Below are 16,685 nucleotides of genomic sequence, written 5' to 3'. Positions count from 1 at the left end.
AGACAAAATAAAAATTTAAACAATGATTTATTTGATGATTGATGATTATTAGACTATTATTTTTAACGATTTGTTTTTATTTCTTTTCTTGCTTTTGTTTTATATTGTACTAGATTGTTTTATTTTGAGTAAAAGTCGTAGACGTCACTGTCACTGTCATATGTCACGCAACAGATGTCAAAAATCACGAATAACCCAATCCCAGGTTATTCAATATTTATGTATTTTTATGTTGTATTGTATGTAAGTTTAAATATTGTTGTGCAAAAGTTTATAGTACCAAAGACTGAAATTTACTCGGAAGCGACCATCAGTGGTGTTTTTATATTGTGAACAATTTCATTTGGAAAAATGTTATCACGATTTTCTACTTTACGATCCTTATTTAAAGTGGAAAATGTATTATTACTCAGGAGATACAGTTCCCAAAATACTATTAATTTGTCGGATCCAGCAGTCCAGACATTTCTTAAAAATTTAATGGTTGAACATGACAATTTACATACAAAATCACGACGAACCCTGGAAGAGGCGAAACGTCTTCAAGAAATCAAACCAATAGTGACTGTTCTTGATCAAAGGATTACGTTATTTGACAGCATCGAATCGCTAAAGGAACTAAACAAACGAGATGGTCAAGATGAAGAAATGCAGAAATTGATTAAAGAAGAGGCTCAATTGTATTTGAAGCATATCAAAGAAATAGACAATGAGTTGCAATCGATACTGCTCGAGCCTTATTTTACAGAAGGTGGTGTGATGGTGGAAGTTGTAGCTGGTGCCGGTGGACAAGAAGCCATGTTGTTTGCTAGAGAATTATTGTCTTTATATGAATCATATGCCAATTACAAAGATTGGGAGGTTGATATAGCATCTTTAGATGTGTCTGATATTGGTGGTATAAGAAAGGGGTCATTGCTAATCAATGGTCTAGGAGCTCCTGAGTTAATGAGAATGGAGGCTGGAGTTCATCGTGTCCAAAGAATTCCAGTAACTGAAAAAGGAGGTCGCATACATACAAGTACTGTGTCAGTCGCTGTCCTCCCGCAGCCAACTGAGGTAGAATTGAATATCCCTGATCGTGACTTGTCAATAGAAACGAAAAGAGCGAGTGGTGCGGGTGGCCAGCATGTGAACACTACAGACAGTGCTGTAAGAATCCTTCATGTACCAACAGGAACAGTTGTTGAATGCCAAGAGGGAAGATCTCAAATTAAAAACAAACAGATAGCTATGCAGAAATTAAGGACATTGTTACTTCAAAAGCAACTAGAAGAGCAGTCTAGTAAAATTAATTCTGAAAGGAAATCACAGGTTAGTATATATAGTATATAATTTTAATAATAACATTTATTATATATCTGAGAGTGTCAGTGGTTCAGTGGTATAAGCACTTGATTTGTAATCTACAGGTGTTGTGTTCGAATGAGATTTTCAATATTTCGAATTTTCATATGTACACAATTTACCCAATGTTCTTACGGTGAAGGTAAACATTGTGATGCAACCTGCACATATTGGCAAAGAAATTCTAAGATATGTGAAGTCAACCAACCCACACTTGCAAGCATAGTTGACTATGGTCTAGTCACCCTAACTTTAGGGTAGACACCGCAGCCCCTCTGTGGGGATGTATAGTGAGCTGGTGATTATGATGATATATCTTTTTGTATACAAGAAATTAAAAACAGCAAGTGTTGATTACAGATTTTTTTGTTATTGTTTTGTTTCTTGTACTAGCAGTTTTGGTCCCATATTTTTATGTCCATATTCCTTCTAAAATGCTAACTTTTTGTCATTGTCAAATGTAAAAATGCTCTGCTTAATATTTCAGGTTGGTTCAATGAATAGAAATGAGAAAATAAGAACATACAATTATCCACAAGACCGTATCACAGAGCACAGAGATGGTGGAGGAAGTTTGCACAATCTGAAAGGTTTTATGGAAGGTGGGGAACCGTTGGAACAATTACAAACATCCCTACTCAGACATCAAAGGTACCAAATTGTTATGGCCGAAATTAATGATTTTAATCAATACAAAAAAGAGACAGAAAACTAATAAAATAACTATGTAATTTATTGATCAATTAGGTTTGTTAATAATAAAATGTTATAGAATTAATTATTTTTTAATGATTTCTTCCCATAATCTATCAAGACAAATATTTAGTTGATGAAATGAAACTAATCAATAGGACAATGTATATTTATTTTTGTACCAAATGAACAATCACAATATTTAAATGGAATTTAATATAAGTTTTCTCTAGATTTATAGATAAAGACAATGATTTAAAAGATTTTATATTTATGAATAATATCTAAGTAAAATTCACATAACAAATGTAGAAATGCTTCAAAAACAAATATAAATTAGGATACATTTAAAGAATATTCCATCCCAGTTAATATTAAAAATGTGCCAGGACGGAAACAAAGATTAACATTATATTAGTTAATCTAATATGCAAATTAACATATAAACAAAAAATAAACAAATTAAGAAGTTGTGGTACAAATATAATATTCGTAAGATACGGGTTTCTTATCACGATTGCATTATTTAGCTGCCGATATTTCGGCATATTTACAAACACCAAATTCACGGCCTGACTGAAGTGATGTGTAGTCAAGGGCGAATCCAGCTTTGGCGCCAAGGAGGGTGGGGGTCACATAGTCGTGGTCAAGTCAAGAGCTTGACAAAATATGTAAATATATTTTGTCAATCTCTTGACCAACCAGCTCAGGGGGGGCCATGACCCCCCCTGCCGTTGTGTGTAGTGCTAAAACTGATCAAGGTAAGAAACCCGTATCTTACGAATTTTAAATCATTACATTTGTAAAAACCACGTCAGCTTAAAGTTGTACAAAAGCTAATATAATAATAATAATTAATTAATGTACCAATGTTTTATTTTAATTATCTTGTAACATTATCATAGAATTAATAATATCAATCTGATATGGTATATGGTACACAAGATATTTCTCTATGGCACCTTTGGAGGTTATCTATCGAAAGTGAGATTTAAAACTATCTACTCTTAATGATATGTGATGTCGACATGTTTAATTATCTGTATACTAAGTAAAAAGAAAAATCTATCAATTATCAACTTTTTAAAAAGGTACAGTCGAGGAAACTGGCAGTGTTCCTACTTAAAAGTTCGTTTGAACATTTTGAAACGAGACGCGAAACAAAAGACAATAAACCGCAGCTTATAAATGTGTTTGTACGAAAAAACGTCGGTTAGTAATACACAGCTAGTTTCTTTTTAATTTTATCTTCTTTTGAACAACTCATTGCTATCTAATTAATTATTTGTAGAAAGAAGCACAGTTTCTCTCGTAAAAACAAGGCAAAGTTTCCTAAAATGGAACATTGCGGATTGCCACGACTGTAATTTGACATTTCCTAAATAGACTATTTTAATTATTAACAAATTTTAGCGAATCTCTACTTTGATTTTATAACATGTCCATAAATTGCTAACATGCTTGTAAATATTGATTTTTTTATTATCATTTTTTGGTACAAATACTTGTTTATGTTTAATAACTATACAATATTAAAGTGATTAATGGTATCCAGAAGAAGTTCTTCTGAGGCTGGCTGCCGCGGCCGCACATGTCTATGTTACTCTCCTGGAAATACAAACATTGATGTCTATGAGATGGCTCAAATGTTCGCTCGCATTCGCGTGCATCGCTCAAAGTTTTTACGAGACAATAAACAAGGACTGAATATAATTAAATCAACTAAATCATATTTTACTATGATCAAATGATGATGTCAGTTCTACTTAGATAACTGCTGCGTACGTGTCATGTAGTCGCGAGTAAATCAGCTCACTTAGCATTGAACTGGTGAGCTGCGGCTCACCAACCAGTACCATATGGGCAATCTACTATAACTACAGTATGTCAGGTGACTTGTATGCACTCAAATCATTCATGGTGAAGTAGATCAGTGAACAATCTCTGATTTACTTTACCCAACCGTGGGCTGATCTGCAGATCATCTAATTTATTATCTAGATTCACATATATCTTACCTCAGTATGGTTTCTTATACACGATGTAGGCTGTCGTCTGTACAGCGGATGCTTATGTTTTAAACACGGCAGAGATTCATTGTACTGCACTTCTGATGGATCAATCGGCAAAATTGAGGCCTCAACCTTCGGGCACATCGCGTCAACGACTATCAATAACATATTTGTGTAATTCACCAGCTGAGCGTAGAATGGTCTCTCACAATCCTTGACAGGTCTGTTTAATTTCTCGTCTATGTTTTTGTATTCCAATTGATAGAGGAACATTTCTCGATCGCAAGGCGTTGGTCTTGTCCGGTTTATGAGGACCAACTTTTCGAAATCTCTCTCCATAATTCTCGAAGGTTGTCGCGACATGTACGGGTCATCGGTATCCTCATCGTTCTCGTAGTTCTGGTATGCGACTGTAATAAAAATAATTTTAGACGAAAACAATAGAAACTTTTCAGTTATGCAGGTTAGGGCACTAAAAAAATGTTTGACCTTTGATTAATTATATTGGTATACATATTGTCTATATATGTGACAAAAAATTCTTATAAAGCTGAAAAAAAAATACTTTTTTCCATTTGCTAAATAATTAATCTAAGGTATTTGTAATGTCGTGTAAATTATTTAAAAATGATGACAATCTTGATATTCTAATAAAATAATACTTATAAATTACATGTAGTAAAGAGAATAAGACTGCCATTCAGCAAAATATGTATGTGAAGACGTTCCTTGAAATTCATGCTTTAAATGTTACAGTACGTAATGAACCGCGCCTTTTGTAAAATACAAGCGAATTTGACGTACTCAAGACAAAGCTGCCTTCAAATACTCACCCTTTATATATATCACAGAAGCGACATTGAATACATAAATTACATGCAATTATGTAACTACATTGTTACGATGATGTCATAATATATAGCGCAAATAATTTTCTTCATGTCTTATGAATGACGGAATAACTTATCAATATATATAATAAATTTGAGGGTAATTTAAACATTTTTATATACAATGTATGACGATCTCGATAATGATTTAAAATTTGTTTGAGGGTAGTTAAAGAATAGGCATGCGCATTCAGGAACCATATCTACGAGGCGAATATTGAAATCCAAGTACTGGATTAGATCAATAGTGTGCCGTTAGACGACGCTAGTGTGCTCAGTCTAAACTCACCGGTGGGTGTTACATACTCTGAAAACAAGATGGAGCCGTTACTACTTTATTATACACATAACTACGACCAATAAATGACTCCATATAATTTTGATATCAACTAAATTTTCCAAATGTATTCGAGTGCACTCACATGCACCCATTGTACATGTATTGATATATTTTAAATTCGCAATAAAATACAGTGCTAAATAGTTAAATTTGTAAATTATCTCCCATTTTTACCTCATAATTTTTGTAATTGTATAAAAATCTGTTTAAAATAACTTGCATAAAATTATTTTTCAACAAACATTTCGACGCAGTCTAAATTCTAACAATTTCTTAATTCATAGCAAGTGAACAGTTAAAGACTTAGATACAATAATATCTATGAAATTAAGCTTATATTTGTCTATTATATGAGCATAGTGCTCCGCCCTGTCATGCAAATTGCACAGAACATGCTGACAATGCTCAAGAGCAACATCGATCGCGAATTTTCTAGAAGGTATAGTTGGAACACATATAAAATTTTAGCTTCAATTCCAATTTTTAAAAATCGAATTCCGTTGTGACGTCATCAAATTCGGATCTAAACAACTAATTGATTTTGGAATGCTTGAATTAGATTTGTAAAAAGTAAATTGAAGTTAAAAACCGTTACAATTAATTTTGATATATCAGTAACATAAGTTCATCTTACCGTCATCAAAGGAGTAGCTCGAAGCCTGAGCTAAAGTTGAGGTAATCGAGTTGTATGTCCAGATTGTAGTTGTAATAAACCATGCTAATATTAAGCGCAGGTTTTCTAAGGGCTGAAAATATTTCATTGAGATTAGAATCACAATATTACATACAACAATTGGCCTTGGATCTTCTTGTATATCTAGCAGTCAGTAGAATAAGAGCAAGAAATTCTTTGTAACTTATCACCAGCTTCTTTCACTGCTGGACATAGGCGTCGCACAGTATGCGGTCTTCCACATTCAGAGACATTCTGCTTTATATGACTTACCGTTATTAATATCGAAGCTGGATTGGTGATGTTCTTCTCGCGGAAGCAAACCGCCTGGTAGTCCACGATGTGCACCGTGCGGTACACCTCGTCCTCCACCAGACGCAGCATGATGTCTGGCCTGAACTGCACAATTATGTTTAAAATTACACACAATTGTCTACTTAGCAGATACAATATTTTCTTCCTAACAAAGAACAACCGTACTTTTCCAAAGAACTGTCCGGTCTGCGAGGGATCCTCGCTGACGATGATCCAACCGTTGCTGTCAACCAGGTAGCAGTCCCAGTTGTCGGACAGGCAGGTCACGCACTCCTTGTTGTGTTCACACTGCAATACAAATTATGTAAAAACAATGCAGGTAAGTTCCAAGTTTTCAAGACGATAGCAATCCTTGTTTCTGTTGTCACTTATAAAACTATCGTACTTAGTGAATGTGCCCAATATACTAACCGATGAGGTGATATTCTCAAACCATTCGCTGAGTCTTTCATGTTTGAACTGAAAGCCGACAACGGCTGCGGGTGCTTTGCGGTGTCCGTCGCCGTGAAGCACAGCGTGCGCGGCCGTTACAAGTGCTGCGCTCACGTTGAGCGGGGCACGTGGCGTGCTTAACGGCACGCTGTACACGTAGCTCAATGGTTCAGCGTAGTGTTGTTCAACCGCTCGGCGGTACCATACTTCGTCTATCGCACGAGGGAACTGCTTACCAAATTCCGGCCTTAAAGTAAATAAATAAATATTGCTTTATTGGGTAAAGAGAGCATTCTTTGTTTTGTTTGTTGACTCACTTGTCGGGTTCCTGTTCCCTGGGCGGGTGTGTCTGCCAGCGCGTTAGGCCGCTATGAGTCGCGAGGAACGCCACTATGTAGCCGAAACGTTGGATGAATTCCGCCCTACGGACAAATGTATGATGTTAATATTCAAACCAAATATTTATTTAAAACAACAATACAATTATTTTTACTTCTAACTTTCTATTTACTAACGCAGTCATCGATCACATTGTTGCAGTTAGTTTTATTACAATAGGTAAATTTTGCCTATAATACACACGTTTAAAAACTAAATTTTTAATTCTACTTGTAGTATATACTTACACGATTCCTCAAGCTGCGTCGTTATTAGAGTTTTAACATAATAGTATTATTCTGTACAACTTACTTCCATGGTTGCTCAAAGTAATCACAAACAGTATTTCACAGGTACTTTAGTATTTCTTAAAAATCTAGATAGGTTATAAATTTATAAAAAAAAACACATCGCTCTTCCATATTTAGTACAAATTTTGTAAGTCGTTAGGTTTATTCGATTTTTTATACTATTTTAAAATGCTAAGCATTTTACAGGATGTTCAGAAATGACGTACAAAAAGATATCACAGATCGCCAATAAAACAAATTAACCCAAGGAATATGTGGTACTTATAATCATCTTTCCAAAACAGCCTGTATAATACAATATCAACTTTTAAGTTTTATGTATGTTAAATTAAATTATTATTAATTATTTAATTTTATAGACACGTTAATATTGTTTCACAGGCATGCAGTATTTGTTGTTGTTCAGTAATACTTTACCTCGGCAATAATCCGATCACTTTTGTCAATGGGCTATCCAGGCAAGTTAACATAAATTGGTGCAAAGTGAGTTATGTGTGTTGAAAATAAAACGTGCAGTGATAAATACAATAAGTAACCTAACGATTTTCTTTATTTTCGATATTCTAGTCTCTAAAATGTAGTATGATATACCAAAATGGTTTGTCTGTATACTCGGTTTTCGGAAGATATTTAACGATGCAAAGAAATCTTTACAACACAATGCAGATCTTCTTTGAGGTAACATTGAAAGTTTTTTTTTAACCAGAGACAAGGTCCTTTAGGCCAGTAATTTTCTGCATAAGTCTTTGATATGGTGTTTCCCTCCTTTTTTAAAATATAATATTTGGTTGCCTCCAAAAGGTTTGCTCTAAATGATTATAGAAAATTAAATTTCACTTACGCTTTTTCATCTGACGCCGAATCGGAAATGCTCTTGTTAAACCAGGCTGTGTTTCTTGCGTCGTACACCAAGGCTTGCATCAGTCCGTGATCGCCTAGAAATTATAGATATAAAGCTTGTAATAAACATTATGGAAAGGAAACTAAGATTAGATCTCCGGTAAGCACAGTTTTTCGAAGAAACGACAAATTCCACAGTGTCGTGGTATTTGGTGTTCGTCCATTGTGGTCGTGGTATTGGGCGAGCCTTCCCATTCGTGCAACTGATATTGCTGGTGTCTACCACTGTTTGCATTTTGTAATAAGGTGAACAAAAATATATTTTAATGAAATTCTTAAACATGGTTTGTTACTCACAATAATACTCCACCCTTGGAGTTGTGTTAGATGCTTTGTTCCTTTCCTTGGCGTCCGGAGTCCCTGTTAAATTTAATGTTGATTTACAATCGAAATGAAATCGGCCCAGTAGATTTTGAGTTATATGAATTCATATAATACAAAAATACAAATCATTCCTGTGTATTATATTAATAGTCCAGATAAAGAAATCAGAGTTAAGTGCACTGTTACCGTTTGTGTGCTTTTCATGTCCAGGTTTATTCTTGTGGTGTTCAGGCGGGCGTGGTTTCGCAGGCCAGCGCCAGCCCGGCTTTGCCACCCGCTCCAAGAAATACAGCAACTCTTCCTCCGGTGTTGCGAAATTACGTTCGTAGTGTCGACAATACAACCTGGATAATTATGTTGGAAGACAATCATCAATCAATGCACTTCTTGCAGGAATATTGGGGGTGAGTAAATAATTTTAATGGCTGCATGATCTTAATACTATCTACTAAGTTGTGAATCGTAATAAGATGGAAACATCTTTCTCTAGCTAACTATTTAATCATCCTCTTCCCTAGATTATCCCGATTATAATATAGCCTATGTTACTCAGAGATAATATAGCTATCTAATAAAAAGGAAAGAAGATACAAAAGTTTTTTGCAATCGGCTTAGGAGTTTTGAAGCCTATTTAGCGACAGACAATCAAATCTTTCCTGTATTCAATACTTTATTATTTTAATTATTATTATTTAACTTACCAGTCAGGATGCACGCTCCATTTATCAGAGAGATATTGTCTAGCGGATATATTTTTAGAGGTGAGTGATAATCGATGTATGTCGTCGGTAGGTGGCGGGGTGACGCGATGGCGGCCGTAGCCCTCGGGGATTGTCACCACCAGGGTGAAGGGAGAGTCGCTGATACCGGTCCAATACATGTGTCTTCTTGCGCGAGATACCCGTTTCTAAAGTAAGTTGGAATTTTAGAAACTAGCTATGTATTTAATCAATAAATTAAGAAATGTTTTCGAAATATATCGACAGTATATTATATTTTTTATACATAACTTACCATGTCATCCAAATGATATTTAACATTCATAGCTTTGTTTCCTGTCTTTTGATCAATTATTTCTTTTCTCAACTGCAATTAAAACATGTTAATAAAATAATATAACGACATCAATAATATGAAATAAAAAAATGTTTAGCAACACTCACCGCGGTCAATTCTCTGCTAAAGTTTCTCGGACCTCGGTCGTCGTCGAATAATTCAATTTCTAACATGTCCACGCTGTTGTAGCTCGGTTTTAAAATTTGCTGAAACTGTACAAAAAAAATTACGATTAAAAAGTTAATATTTATGACCCATTAAATTGATCAAAAAATAGTTATTCAACACTAACCACGGGCCGTAAATCCGGATGAATGAGCACATAGCCGTTGTTGGTCACAATAAATGCGTACCCGTTCACGCCGATCTAAAAATGATAAAACATATCAGTCACGCCCTAACTAAGATGGGTAAACAGAGATTTGAAATTATGATTAAGAGTAGTATATAATTGTTTTGTTCTTAAAACATCTTGATAAATTAGATCTTATTACCTATTTTTGACCAACTTCCCAAAAGAAGGAGGTAGTCAATTTGTCTGTATGATTTTTTATTGCTTTATAAAAATACCTTGTATGGAGTCATCAACGCTTGTATTTCCGAAAGTGGCACATCAGTTCCTGCGACGCCCAAAAGCTTTGCAATTCGCATCTGTAAGTGTTAATAATCGATTAAAAATTGTTCAAACAATCTATTCAACTATTCTAAAAACTAAATAAAATGATTTATCATCTCTTTTATACATTTTCTATGTTCCATGATAATACTTATAAATATCTAATCATTTGTTAATGATTCATTTTAGGAATGGATCCTAGTGTCAGCAGTAACACTATCTACATGATTTCTCGGTCACATAATAAATCTACAATATATAATAATTATTAAAAACGTTTCTTAATTAATTTCTAGCAATATTTTATAGCATCTACGCCCCGTTAGATATCTATAGACATTACAATTATAAAACTACATATTTCCAAGGATACTAATTCGTTGTTTGTAATTATAGGATTCTAGCAAATCTACTCAATCAAAAAATTAAATATCATATTATATAATAAAATAACTACATTCGTATACCCAGTACTGAACTCACTAGTATTGTTGTTTTGTTAGGAGCTTCATTGATATATCCTTGTAAGAAAGTGTCAAAGTTATACAATTTGATTACACATATTAAATTGAAGATTCATAGAAGTACACGAAATGTGAATAAAAGTGCTTAAAGAATTGAAAATCAGTCATGTCAGGACTAGTGTTTACATTACTTTACAATTTATTTTACAAAGGATTTATTAGATAGTTTTAAGTTTTCAATTTTTAGTATAATTTATTCATTCCCAATTCCCTACTCGTTAATTTAATCAAAAGAGAAATTTAAAAGTCTGATGCTCCTTAACCAATTACAATTTAATGATTTTTCGAATTTAGAATGCGAATAATATTTATAGTGTAAAACACCAATAATAAACATAATAAAATAAAAGTCCTGTTGTACAATCAAGTAGCACACTCATCCGTCCCCAGGCACACTAGTCTATGAGAGCTTTGGCCTACCTCTTTCTGGCCGTTCTCCTCTACGGACTGCGATTGGTTGTGGACGAACGAATGCAATAAAATATAATAACATATAGATAAATGCATTGTAACAACCTGCTCTAGAAATCAAAATGTCTCCTCCATCAGTGAGAAAACTTATATTTACACTAAATCGTCAATATATTATGAAAAGTCATATCATTCGAAAGAATACAAAAGTCGTAATAAGTAAAACTGAACAGGATACTCAAGTAAAAGCCCCATACAAGTCTTATTTTGGGCTGCACGATACATTATTAAAAATATTTACATTTACTTCTTGTAACAAGTCAATCTTCAAAAAAATGTCTCTACAAAGACATTACTAAATTCAAGCAAAAGATACTTTATTGTTTATTAGAAAGTGTGTGTAATATAGATTATGTTTCTTGCACGGAAATAATTAACTTGATATATGATAGAAAAGTCGATCATAACACCCTAGTGGTCTACTCCTACGATCTATTAGAAACTACAACACTACAGAAAGCCAAAGGGTGGAACAACACAGGGCCGGCCGCGGGCCGCGTGGGCACTGGGCTCTGGGCGTGGGCTGTGCGGCCAGCACGGGCGGCGCGGCGCTGCCGCGGGCCAACATCTATCGAGGACAGATGCATTGCTAACGGGGCCAAATAAGACTTTACCGTTACTGAAATTCAAAAAAACTAAATCATAAAAACTTTCTCGTATCTTGCAAAAACTTTACATTAAAATCATCAAAACTGACTAAGTGTAGTACCTCTTTTGTAACTGATACCCAGTAAGCTTCATTTATCAGTACATTCTCTGTGATGTTCTGAGGGAAACCATTAAACAAAACTGATTATTATTAAAAAGGCACATCATTACACATTTATATAAAAACAGACAGTCGTCAGACATTAGCGGTTAACAGTGGCTTTCTCCCAATAAGATAAACCATAAAACCAATCAGAGGCATATTGATTCTTTCAAAAATTTAAATTAACACAATAATTTAGGCATGCATAATTAAAATTTTTGAATTTGGAAAACATTCACAATGACAGTTTGCAATTAAGAGCACATAGAACAACATCGAGAGATCAAAAGCACAATTATAGATAAAATGTCGGGCCATTATGGAGATGTTGCCCTATGCCCTAATTATACACATAATAGAGATATTAAGACTTAAAAAACTCAGTAACTACATTTTATTCGTCGAACTCACCTCGTTATGTCGCAGATCGTAGACTGGCATGGAAACCGAAGTCATAAGTTGGTACTGGGAGTCACCCAGTTCGCTGTACTGACCTTGCTTCATCTGTTAAACAAGTACAGTATACTAGTAACATGTAAGTACTAATAACATTAATTTACCTTGGCTTCGTCAATAATCGATACATCAGTTTTGTTATTATACCTGTGTGATCCGCCACCTTCGATCCTGTTCTTTCTCAGAATTAAAGAGAACCTTGTCCCTTTTCTGACTGAGGAAGCGTTCCTTTTGCTCTGCTCTCTCCCGTTGTTCCCATAAGTAGTCTGCAACCTTCGGATCCTATTCAAGTGAAAATTATTTAATTTCAAACAAGAACATATTTTAACCTTATTCGAAGGTAGACTTAAACGAAGTATAAAATTACCTAGTAAATAAAATAATATTGACAAAATAGTGGTGTTTCAAAAGTTCTATATTTGTACTTACAGTAATGTTAGCATAAACAGGTGTCCAAACGACTGGATGCTTCTCTCTCTGCAGTACCAGCGGCCGAGCTAACACGTTGACATGCTCCAACACGCGTTCTCTCACCTCCGCCAACGTGCTGAGATGCACGTAGAACCCGCGATTCGCGCAAGCCATCCACTTCACTTCCCTCACATCTGCTACCTGAGTACACATCACTCAGAACTCATAACTCATTAAAATATAAACACTCATAAATCATAACTTCTGACTCATAAAAATTATAACTCCAAACTCAATAAAAATTATAACTCTTAACTCATATGTCAGTAATAAATTGTCATTTGAATATCTAAATAGTGTGGATATTTCGCAATGTTAATCGACTGCCTTGTGAATAAAGAAGCCGTTTGTTAAATCAAAAATTGTAAATTAAATCTCATAGCGCATATCTATTTGCCTACTTTTTTATTAATTTTACAAGTAGTATAGTAACAACTTTAAAGTAACTAAAAATTTAAAAGTAACTAAAACCAATGAAAAACTATTTTAAAACCAGATTTAGTGGGTACTATTATCTAACAGGAACTAGTAATGACCATTATCACTAAAATAAAATATAAAATCGTAGTGTTAGGTTGATATAACTTTAAAGGTCTAGTGAAAACGGACATTAAAATGTTAATAATTTTATGAGTTACGTCACAAACGCTGTCAATATTAAAATGATTATGAAATCATTACTGATCATTTTTTCCTTAATACCACAGTGTTGTCTAATAACCCATACAATTACATTCAATTTTAAGAAAAGAGAAATGAATCACAAACAGTAACATTACAGATTAATAACAATCAGACACTCCAACGTTACAAAACAGTACAAAAAACCACTAACTAAAACTAAAAGCAAAAGCAGTATGATGATGGAGATAGGACAACATACTTAGTTATAAGCAAGATGTTCATGCAAAGGTTAACTTGTGTTCTAAAACGTGGTAATGCGACTAGTGCGTTGCAGTTGGACGAAGTTGTCCATGATAATTTTATTTTGTAGTCTATTACGTTTTAACCATAATCAGTCACGCTGTGTCGCGTTACGTCGTCTAGGACAAAGTATTAGTAAAAAGAATAGCAGAAGAGAAGAGAACAAGTGAGCACCACATTCAAGGTTACTGTCGGAAGAATAAGGAAGACATTATGCAGGTCGCACAATGACTACGACACGCAGTAATACCTGGAGTGGTTACTACCTTTACCTCGCGCCCTATCAGGTACGTAAACACGCGCACAGGCGTGTCGTACTTCCAGTTGAACTCCTCGAAGATTTCCTTGTAATTGTACGGTACGCCGTCAGTAACCAGCATTATTGCCTGAAATATTGCATAATATCATTCTTCTCGTATCCTATATTTACTAAATCAGAAATCATTTGAATCAGACGTACCTGATTACAATTCGCACCGCCGCTATTATTTCTATACATTTCAAGAAGCGTAAAAGCTCTCGTTAACGCCGCGGAAAAATTTGCTATTTCTGTTGTTTCGAAATTATCTAATGCTAACTTTAACTCCCGTATATTTCCTAGAGTTGCCTATAAATAGTACGAAGAAATATTAATACGAAGTTATCTTTAGAAAATGTGAGTTAAAGAAAATCTTTACGTACCTGCACTAAGGAATCATCAAAGCATTCAACAATTTCCTCGACTGTATCGGCGAATGTCATGACATTAACAAAATCATTGTTGCCCAATGTATCTAGAATGTTGGTGACCACATGTTTGGCGATGTCCCGCCGCTGTCCGGTCATAGATCCGCTGCGATCGACTAATACGACCACATCTTTAGGACTGGCCGCTGCCTCCATATACCAGGCTCTCGTTCGACAATCATAAATATCAACAGGGTCTGCCCTCCATTTCATTGCTACGAAAATATTCAAACACTTAAGATGAATAATAAAAAAAAATGAAAATTTGATCTTTGCAAAAATTACCAGGATAATGCCTCATAAATCCGGACGAACTGCCGAAATATTGCCAAGAAAGTGTGGGATCACTTTGATAATTGTTTATGAAATGCGTATCCAATCCCTCCGACCAATGGATACCTTTGATGACTTCGGGCGCTAAAATACACATTGCGTCTTTACTATAAAAACATATGCGAGTTAAAATATTGTTGTGGTGAAATGCTAATGCACAATAATACGAGATTCACGTCAATCATATACATGCGCCATTCACGGTCTCACCCACCCGTAGACGTTTGTACAGATAACAACGAACCTTCATTAATCTTGTTATTACACTACGAGTACAACTTTCTAGAACGCTAATATGGCCTCATTGAATCATTTACGTGCACGATAACATATTACTTTTGTTTTAATAATTGTAATGAATACACTTACCCCAGGCATAAACATTAGTAGGTACGTGGACACTAGTAAAGTTAATATTCACCGGTATATTAGAAAAATGTGGATTCTGTGCCATATGGGCACTTTTACTTGGAGGACGTACTATCCAGTTTTCTAGATTAAAATCGGGTTCCGGAGTTGTAGTTATCATCGTCAATTCGTCGTATGGTTCTTCCATTTCTTTGCTGTTATAGAATTGGAAGTCCTCTGGGACTACTTCATTTTGTTTATCGAACGCCATGTTCTCAGCGGCCTCTACGATTCTTTTGACTGCGCTGATTTTTAACTCCATCATGGCGCGGATATCGTCCGCCATACTCTGTACTAACTTCTCGCCATCTCTTGATTCAATTTGGGCCGATTTAAAACTCTAAAAGAATATGCAATAATTATAAATAAATAGGATTATAACAGACCTCAAAGATACAATTTGAACAATCATTGTGTGTTTTTTGATAATACGTGTAAGTACTGTATGGATTTTAAAAGATGTTTTTTTTATCTTTCTACTTGAATGAATCACCAGCAGGGGTGCTACTGGAACTCCTGCAGATTTCCATCTTGGAAACTCAAATTACGGATGCTACGAGTAATTTAACATAAAGTGTATTTATTTTTCTCAAACTACTTACATCCTGGACTTCTTTCTTTCTAGTGATGAACTCGCCGAAGTGGTAAAGCTCTGTACCAAGCTTGACAGCCCAGGCTTGAACACTACAATACACAAATAACCATGAACATGTTTCTCAACATTCATTACATCTCTCAATTAAGCTAAAAATACGTAACAACAGCACCAGAATGAAGTTTTAAATTAAATTATGTTGTTACTGTTGATTGGTAGGCGTATAAAAATAACTATATATGTTATATCTCATTTATAATTTATTATTTTTAGAGTAGGAATTAAAGTAATAATGTCTTTGTTGTAAATGGAACAAACATGTTTTCAAAGTGATTGAAAATTGCTTCTGTTAATTGACCTAATTATATTAGTAAAAACATTTTATAATTACCTGTTGAGTGATATTTTGTTAACAGTATCATATTGTGCACTCGCCGTACAGTCCCTGGAGTCAAGGGATATGAGGAATATTAACAACACAAAACTTCCAATGCGGTGGAACATCAGAAACACTATAATCTAATTTGGCCCCCTACACTTGTACGTTTAAGATAATTCCACGGTCATTTTATGAAACGCTCAAAGATTGCTTGTACTAATCGAATGTTGAATTAAGATAAAACTGGGAGCTTTGGTGTACACCCAAATTGATAAGAACGTGACCGATGGACCAAGGCGCAGTCGCGGTGTGGTTACCGCACATGCGCTCTTCTCCACTCCTACACTTCAACTGACGCTA

The 16,685-nt window shown here is 34.7% G+C and overlaps 2 protein-coding genes across 5 annotated transcripts; one reads left to right on the top strand and one right to left on the bottom strand.

The window, feature by feature from the left end:
• The first annotated feature begins 202 nt into the window (after positions 1-202).
• Positions 203-2,091, top strand: LOC106112039 (peptide chain release factor 1-like, mitochondrial). Its single transcript, XM_013294272.1, has 2 exons — positions 203-1,314; positions 1,835-2,091. The coding sequence occupies exons 1-2, from the start codon at positions 352-354 to the stop codon at positions 2,060-2,062; spliced, it is 1,191 nt and encodes a 396-aa protein (XP_013149726.1). The 5' UTR covers positions 203-351; the 3' UTR covers positions 2,063-2,091.
• A 1,412-nt stretch (positions 2,092-3,503) lies between these two features.
• Positions 3,504-16,657, bottom strand: LOC106099347 (voltage-dependent calcium channel subunit alpha-2/delta-3). Of its 4 annotated transcripts, none has more exons than XM_013277869.1 (26): positions 16,338-16,657; positions 15,954-16,035; positions 15,313-15,691; positions 14,896-15,027; positions 14,566-14,825; positions 14,345-14,491; positions 14,151-14,270; positions 12,919-13,101; positions 12,637-12,771; positions 12,445-12,537; positions 11,232-11,258; positions 10,242-10,322; positions 9,964-10,038; positions 9,779-9,883; positions 9,630-9,701; positions 9,317-9,522; positions 8,802-8,959; positions 8,589-8,651; positions 8,233-8,326; positions 7,020-7,124; positions 6,682-6,949; positions 6,436-6,558; positions 6,229-6,354; positions 5,917-6,028; positions 4,059-4,462; positions 3,504-3,648 (listed from the first exon to the last, which is right to left on the bottom strand). In XM_013277869.1, the coding sequence occupies exons 1-26, from the start codon at positions 16,448-16,450 to the stop codon at positions 3,556-3,558; spliced, it is 3,756 nt and encodes a 1,251-aa protein (XP_013133323.1). In that variant the 5' UTR covers positions 16,451-16,657; the 3' UTR covers positions 3,504-3,555. The 4 variants fall into 4 exon arrangements, with proteins under 4 accessions (XP_013133323.1, XP_013133324.1, XP_013133325.1 ...); XM_013277870.1 differs by having other exon boundaries at positions 14,157-14,270; XM_013277871.1 differs by lacking the exon at positions 11,232-11,258.
• Positions 16,658-16,685: the final 28 nt, after the last annotated feature.

Source organism: Papilio polytes, unplaced genomic scaffold, assembly GCF_000836215.1.
Source record: "Papilio polytes unplaced genomic scaffold, Ppol_1.0 DF824135.1, whole genome shotgun sequence".
Classification (NCBI taxonomy): domain Eukaryota; kingdom Metazoa; phylum Arthropoda; class Insecta; order Lepidoptera; family Papilionidae; genus Papilio; species Papilio polytes.
The sequence above is the reverse complement of the archived record's forward strand: the minus strand, read 5'-3'. Positions and strand labels throughout refer to the sequence as shown.

Excerpts from the sequence above, each read along its gene's own strand:
- LOC106112039 (XM_013294272.1), top strand. The coding sequence starts at position 352 with ATGTTATCACGATTTTCTACTTTACGATCCTTATTTAAAGTGGAAAAT. Across the intron at positions 1,315-1,834 it reads ATTCTGAAAGGAAATCACAG|GTTGGTTCAATGAATAGAAA; the intron begins GTTAGTATATAT and ends TTAATATTTCAG.
- LOC106099347 (XM_013277869.1), bottom strand. The coding sequence starts at position 16,450 with ATGTTCCACCGCATTGGAAGTTTTGTGTTGTTAATATTCCTCATATCC. Across the intron at positions 11,259-12,444 it reads ACGATCTGCGACATAACGAG|TCCGTAGAGGAGAACGGCCA; the intron begins GTGAGTTCGACG and ends AACCAATCGCAG. Across the intron at positions 3,649-4,058 it reads GTATAAGAAACCATACTGAG|GAGAGTAACATAGACATGTG; the intron begins GTAAGATATATG and ends TTGTATTTCCAG.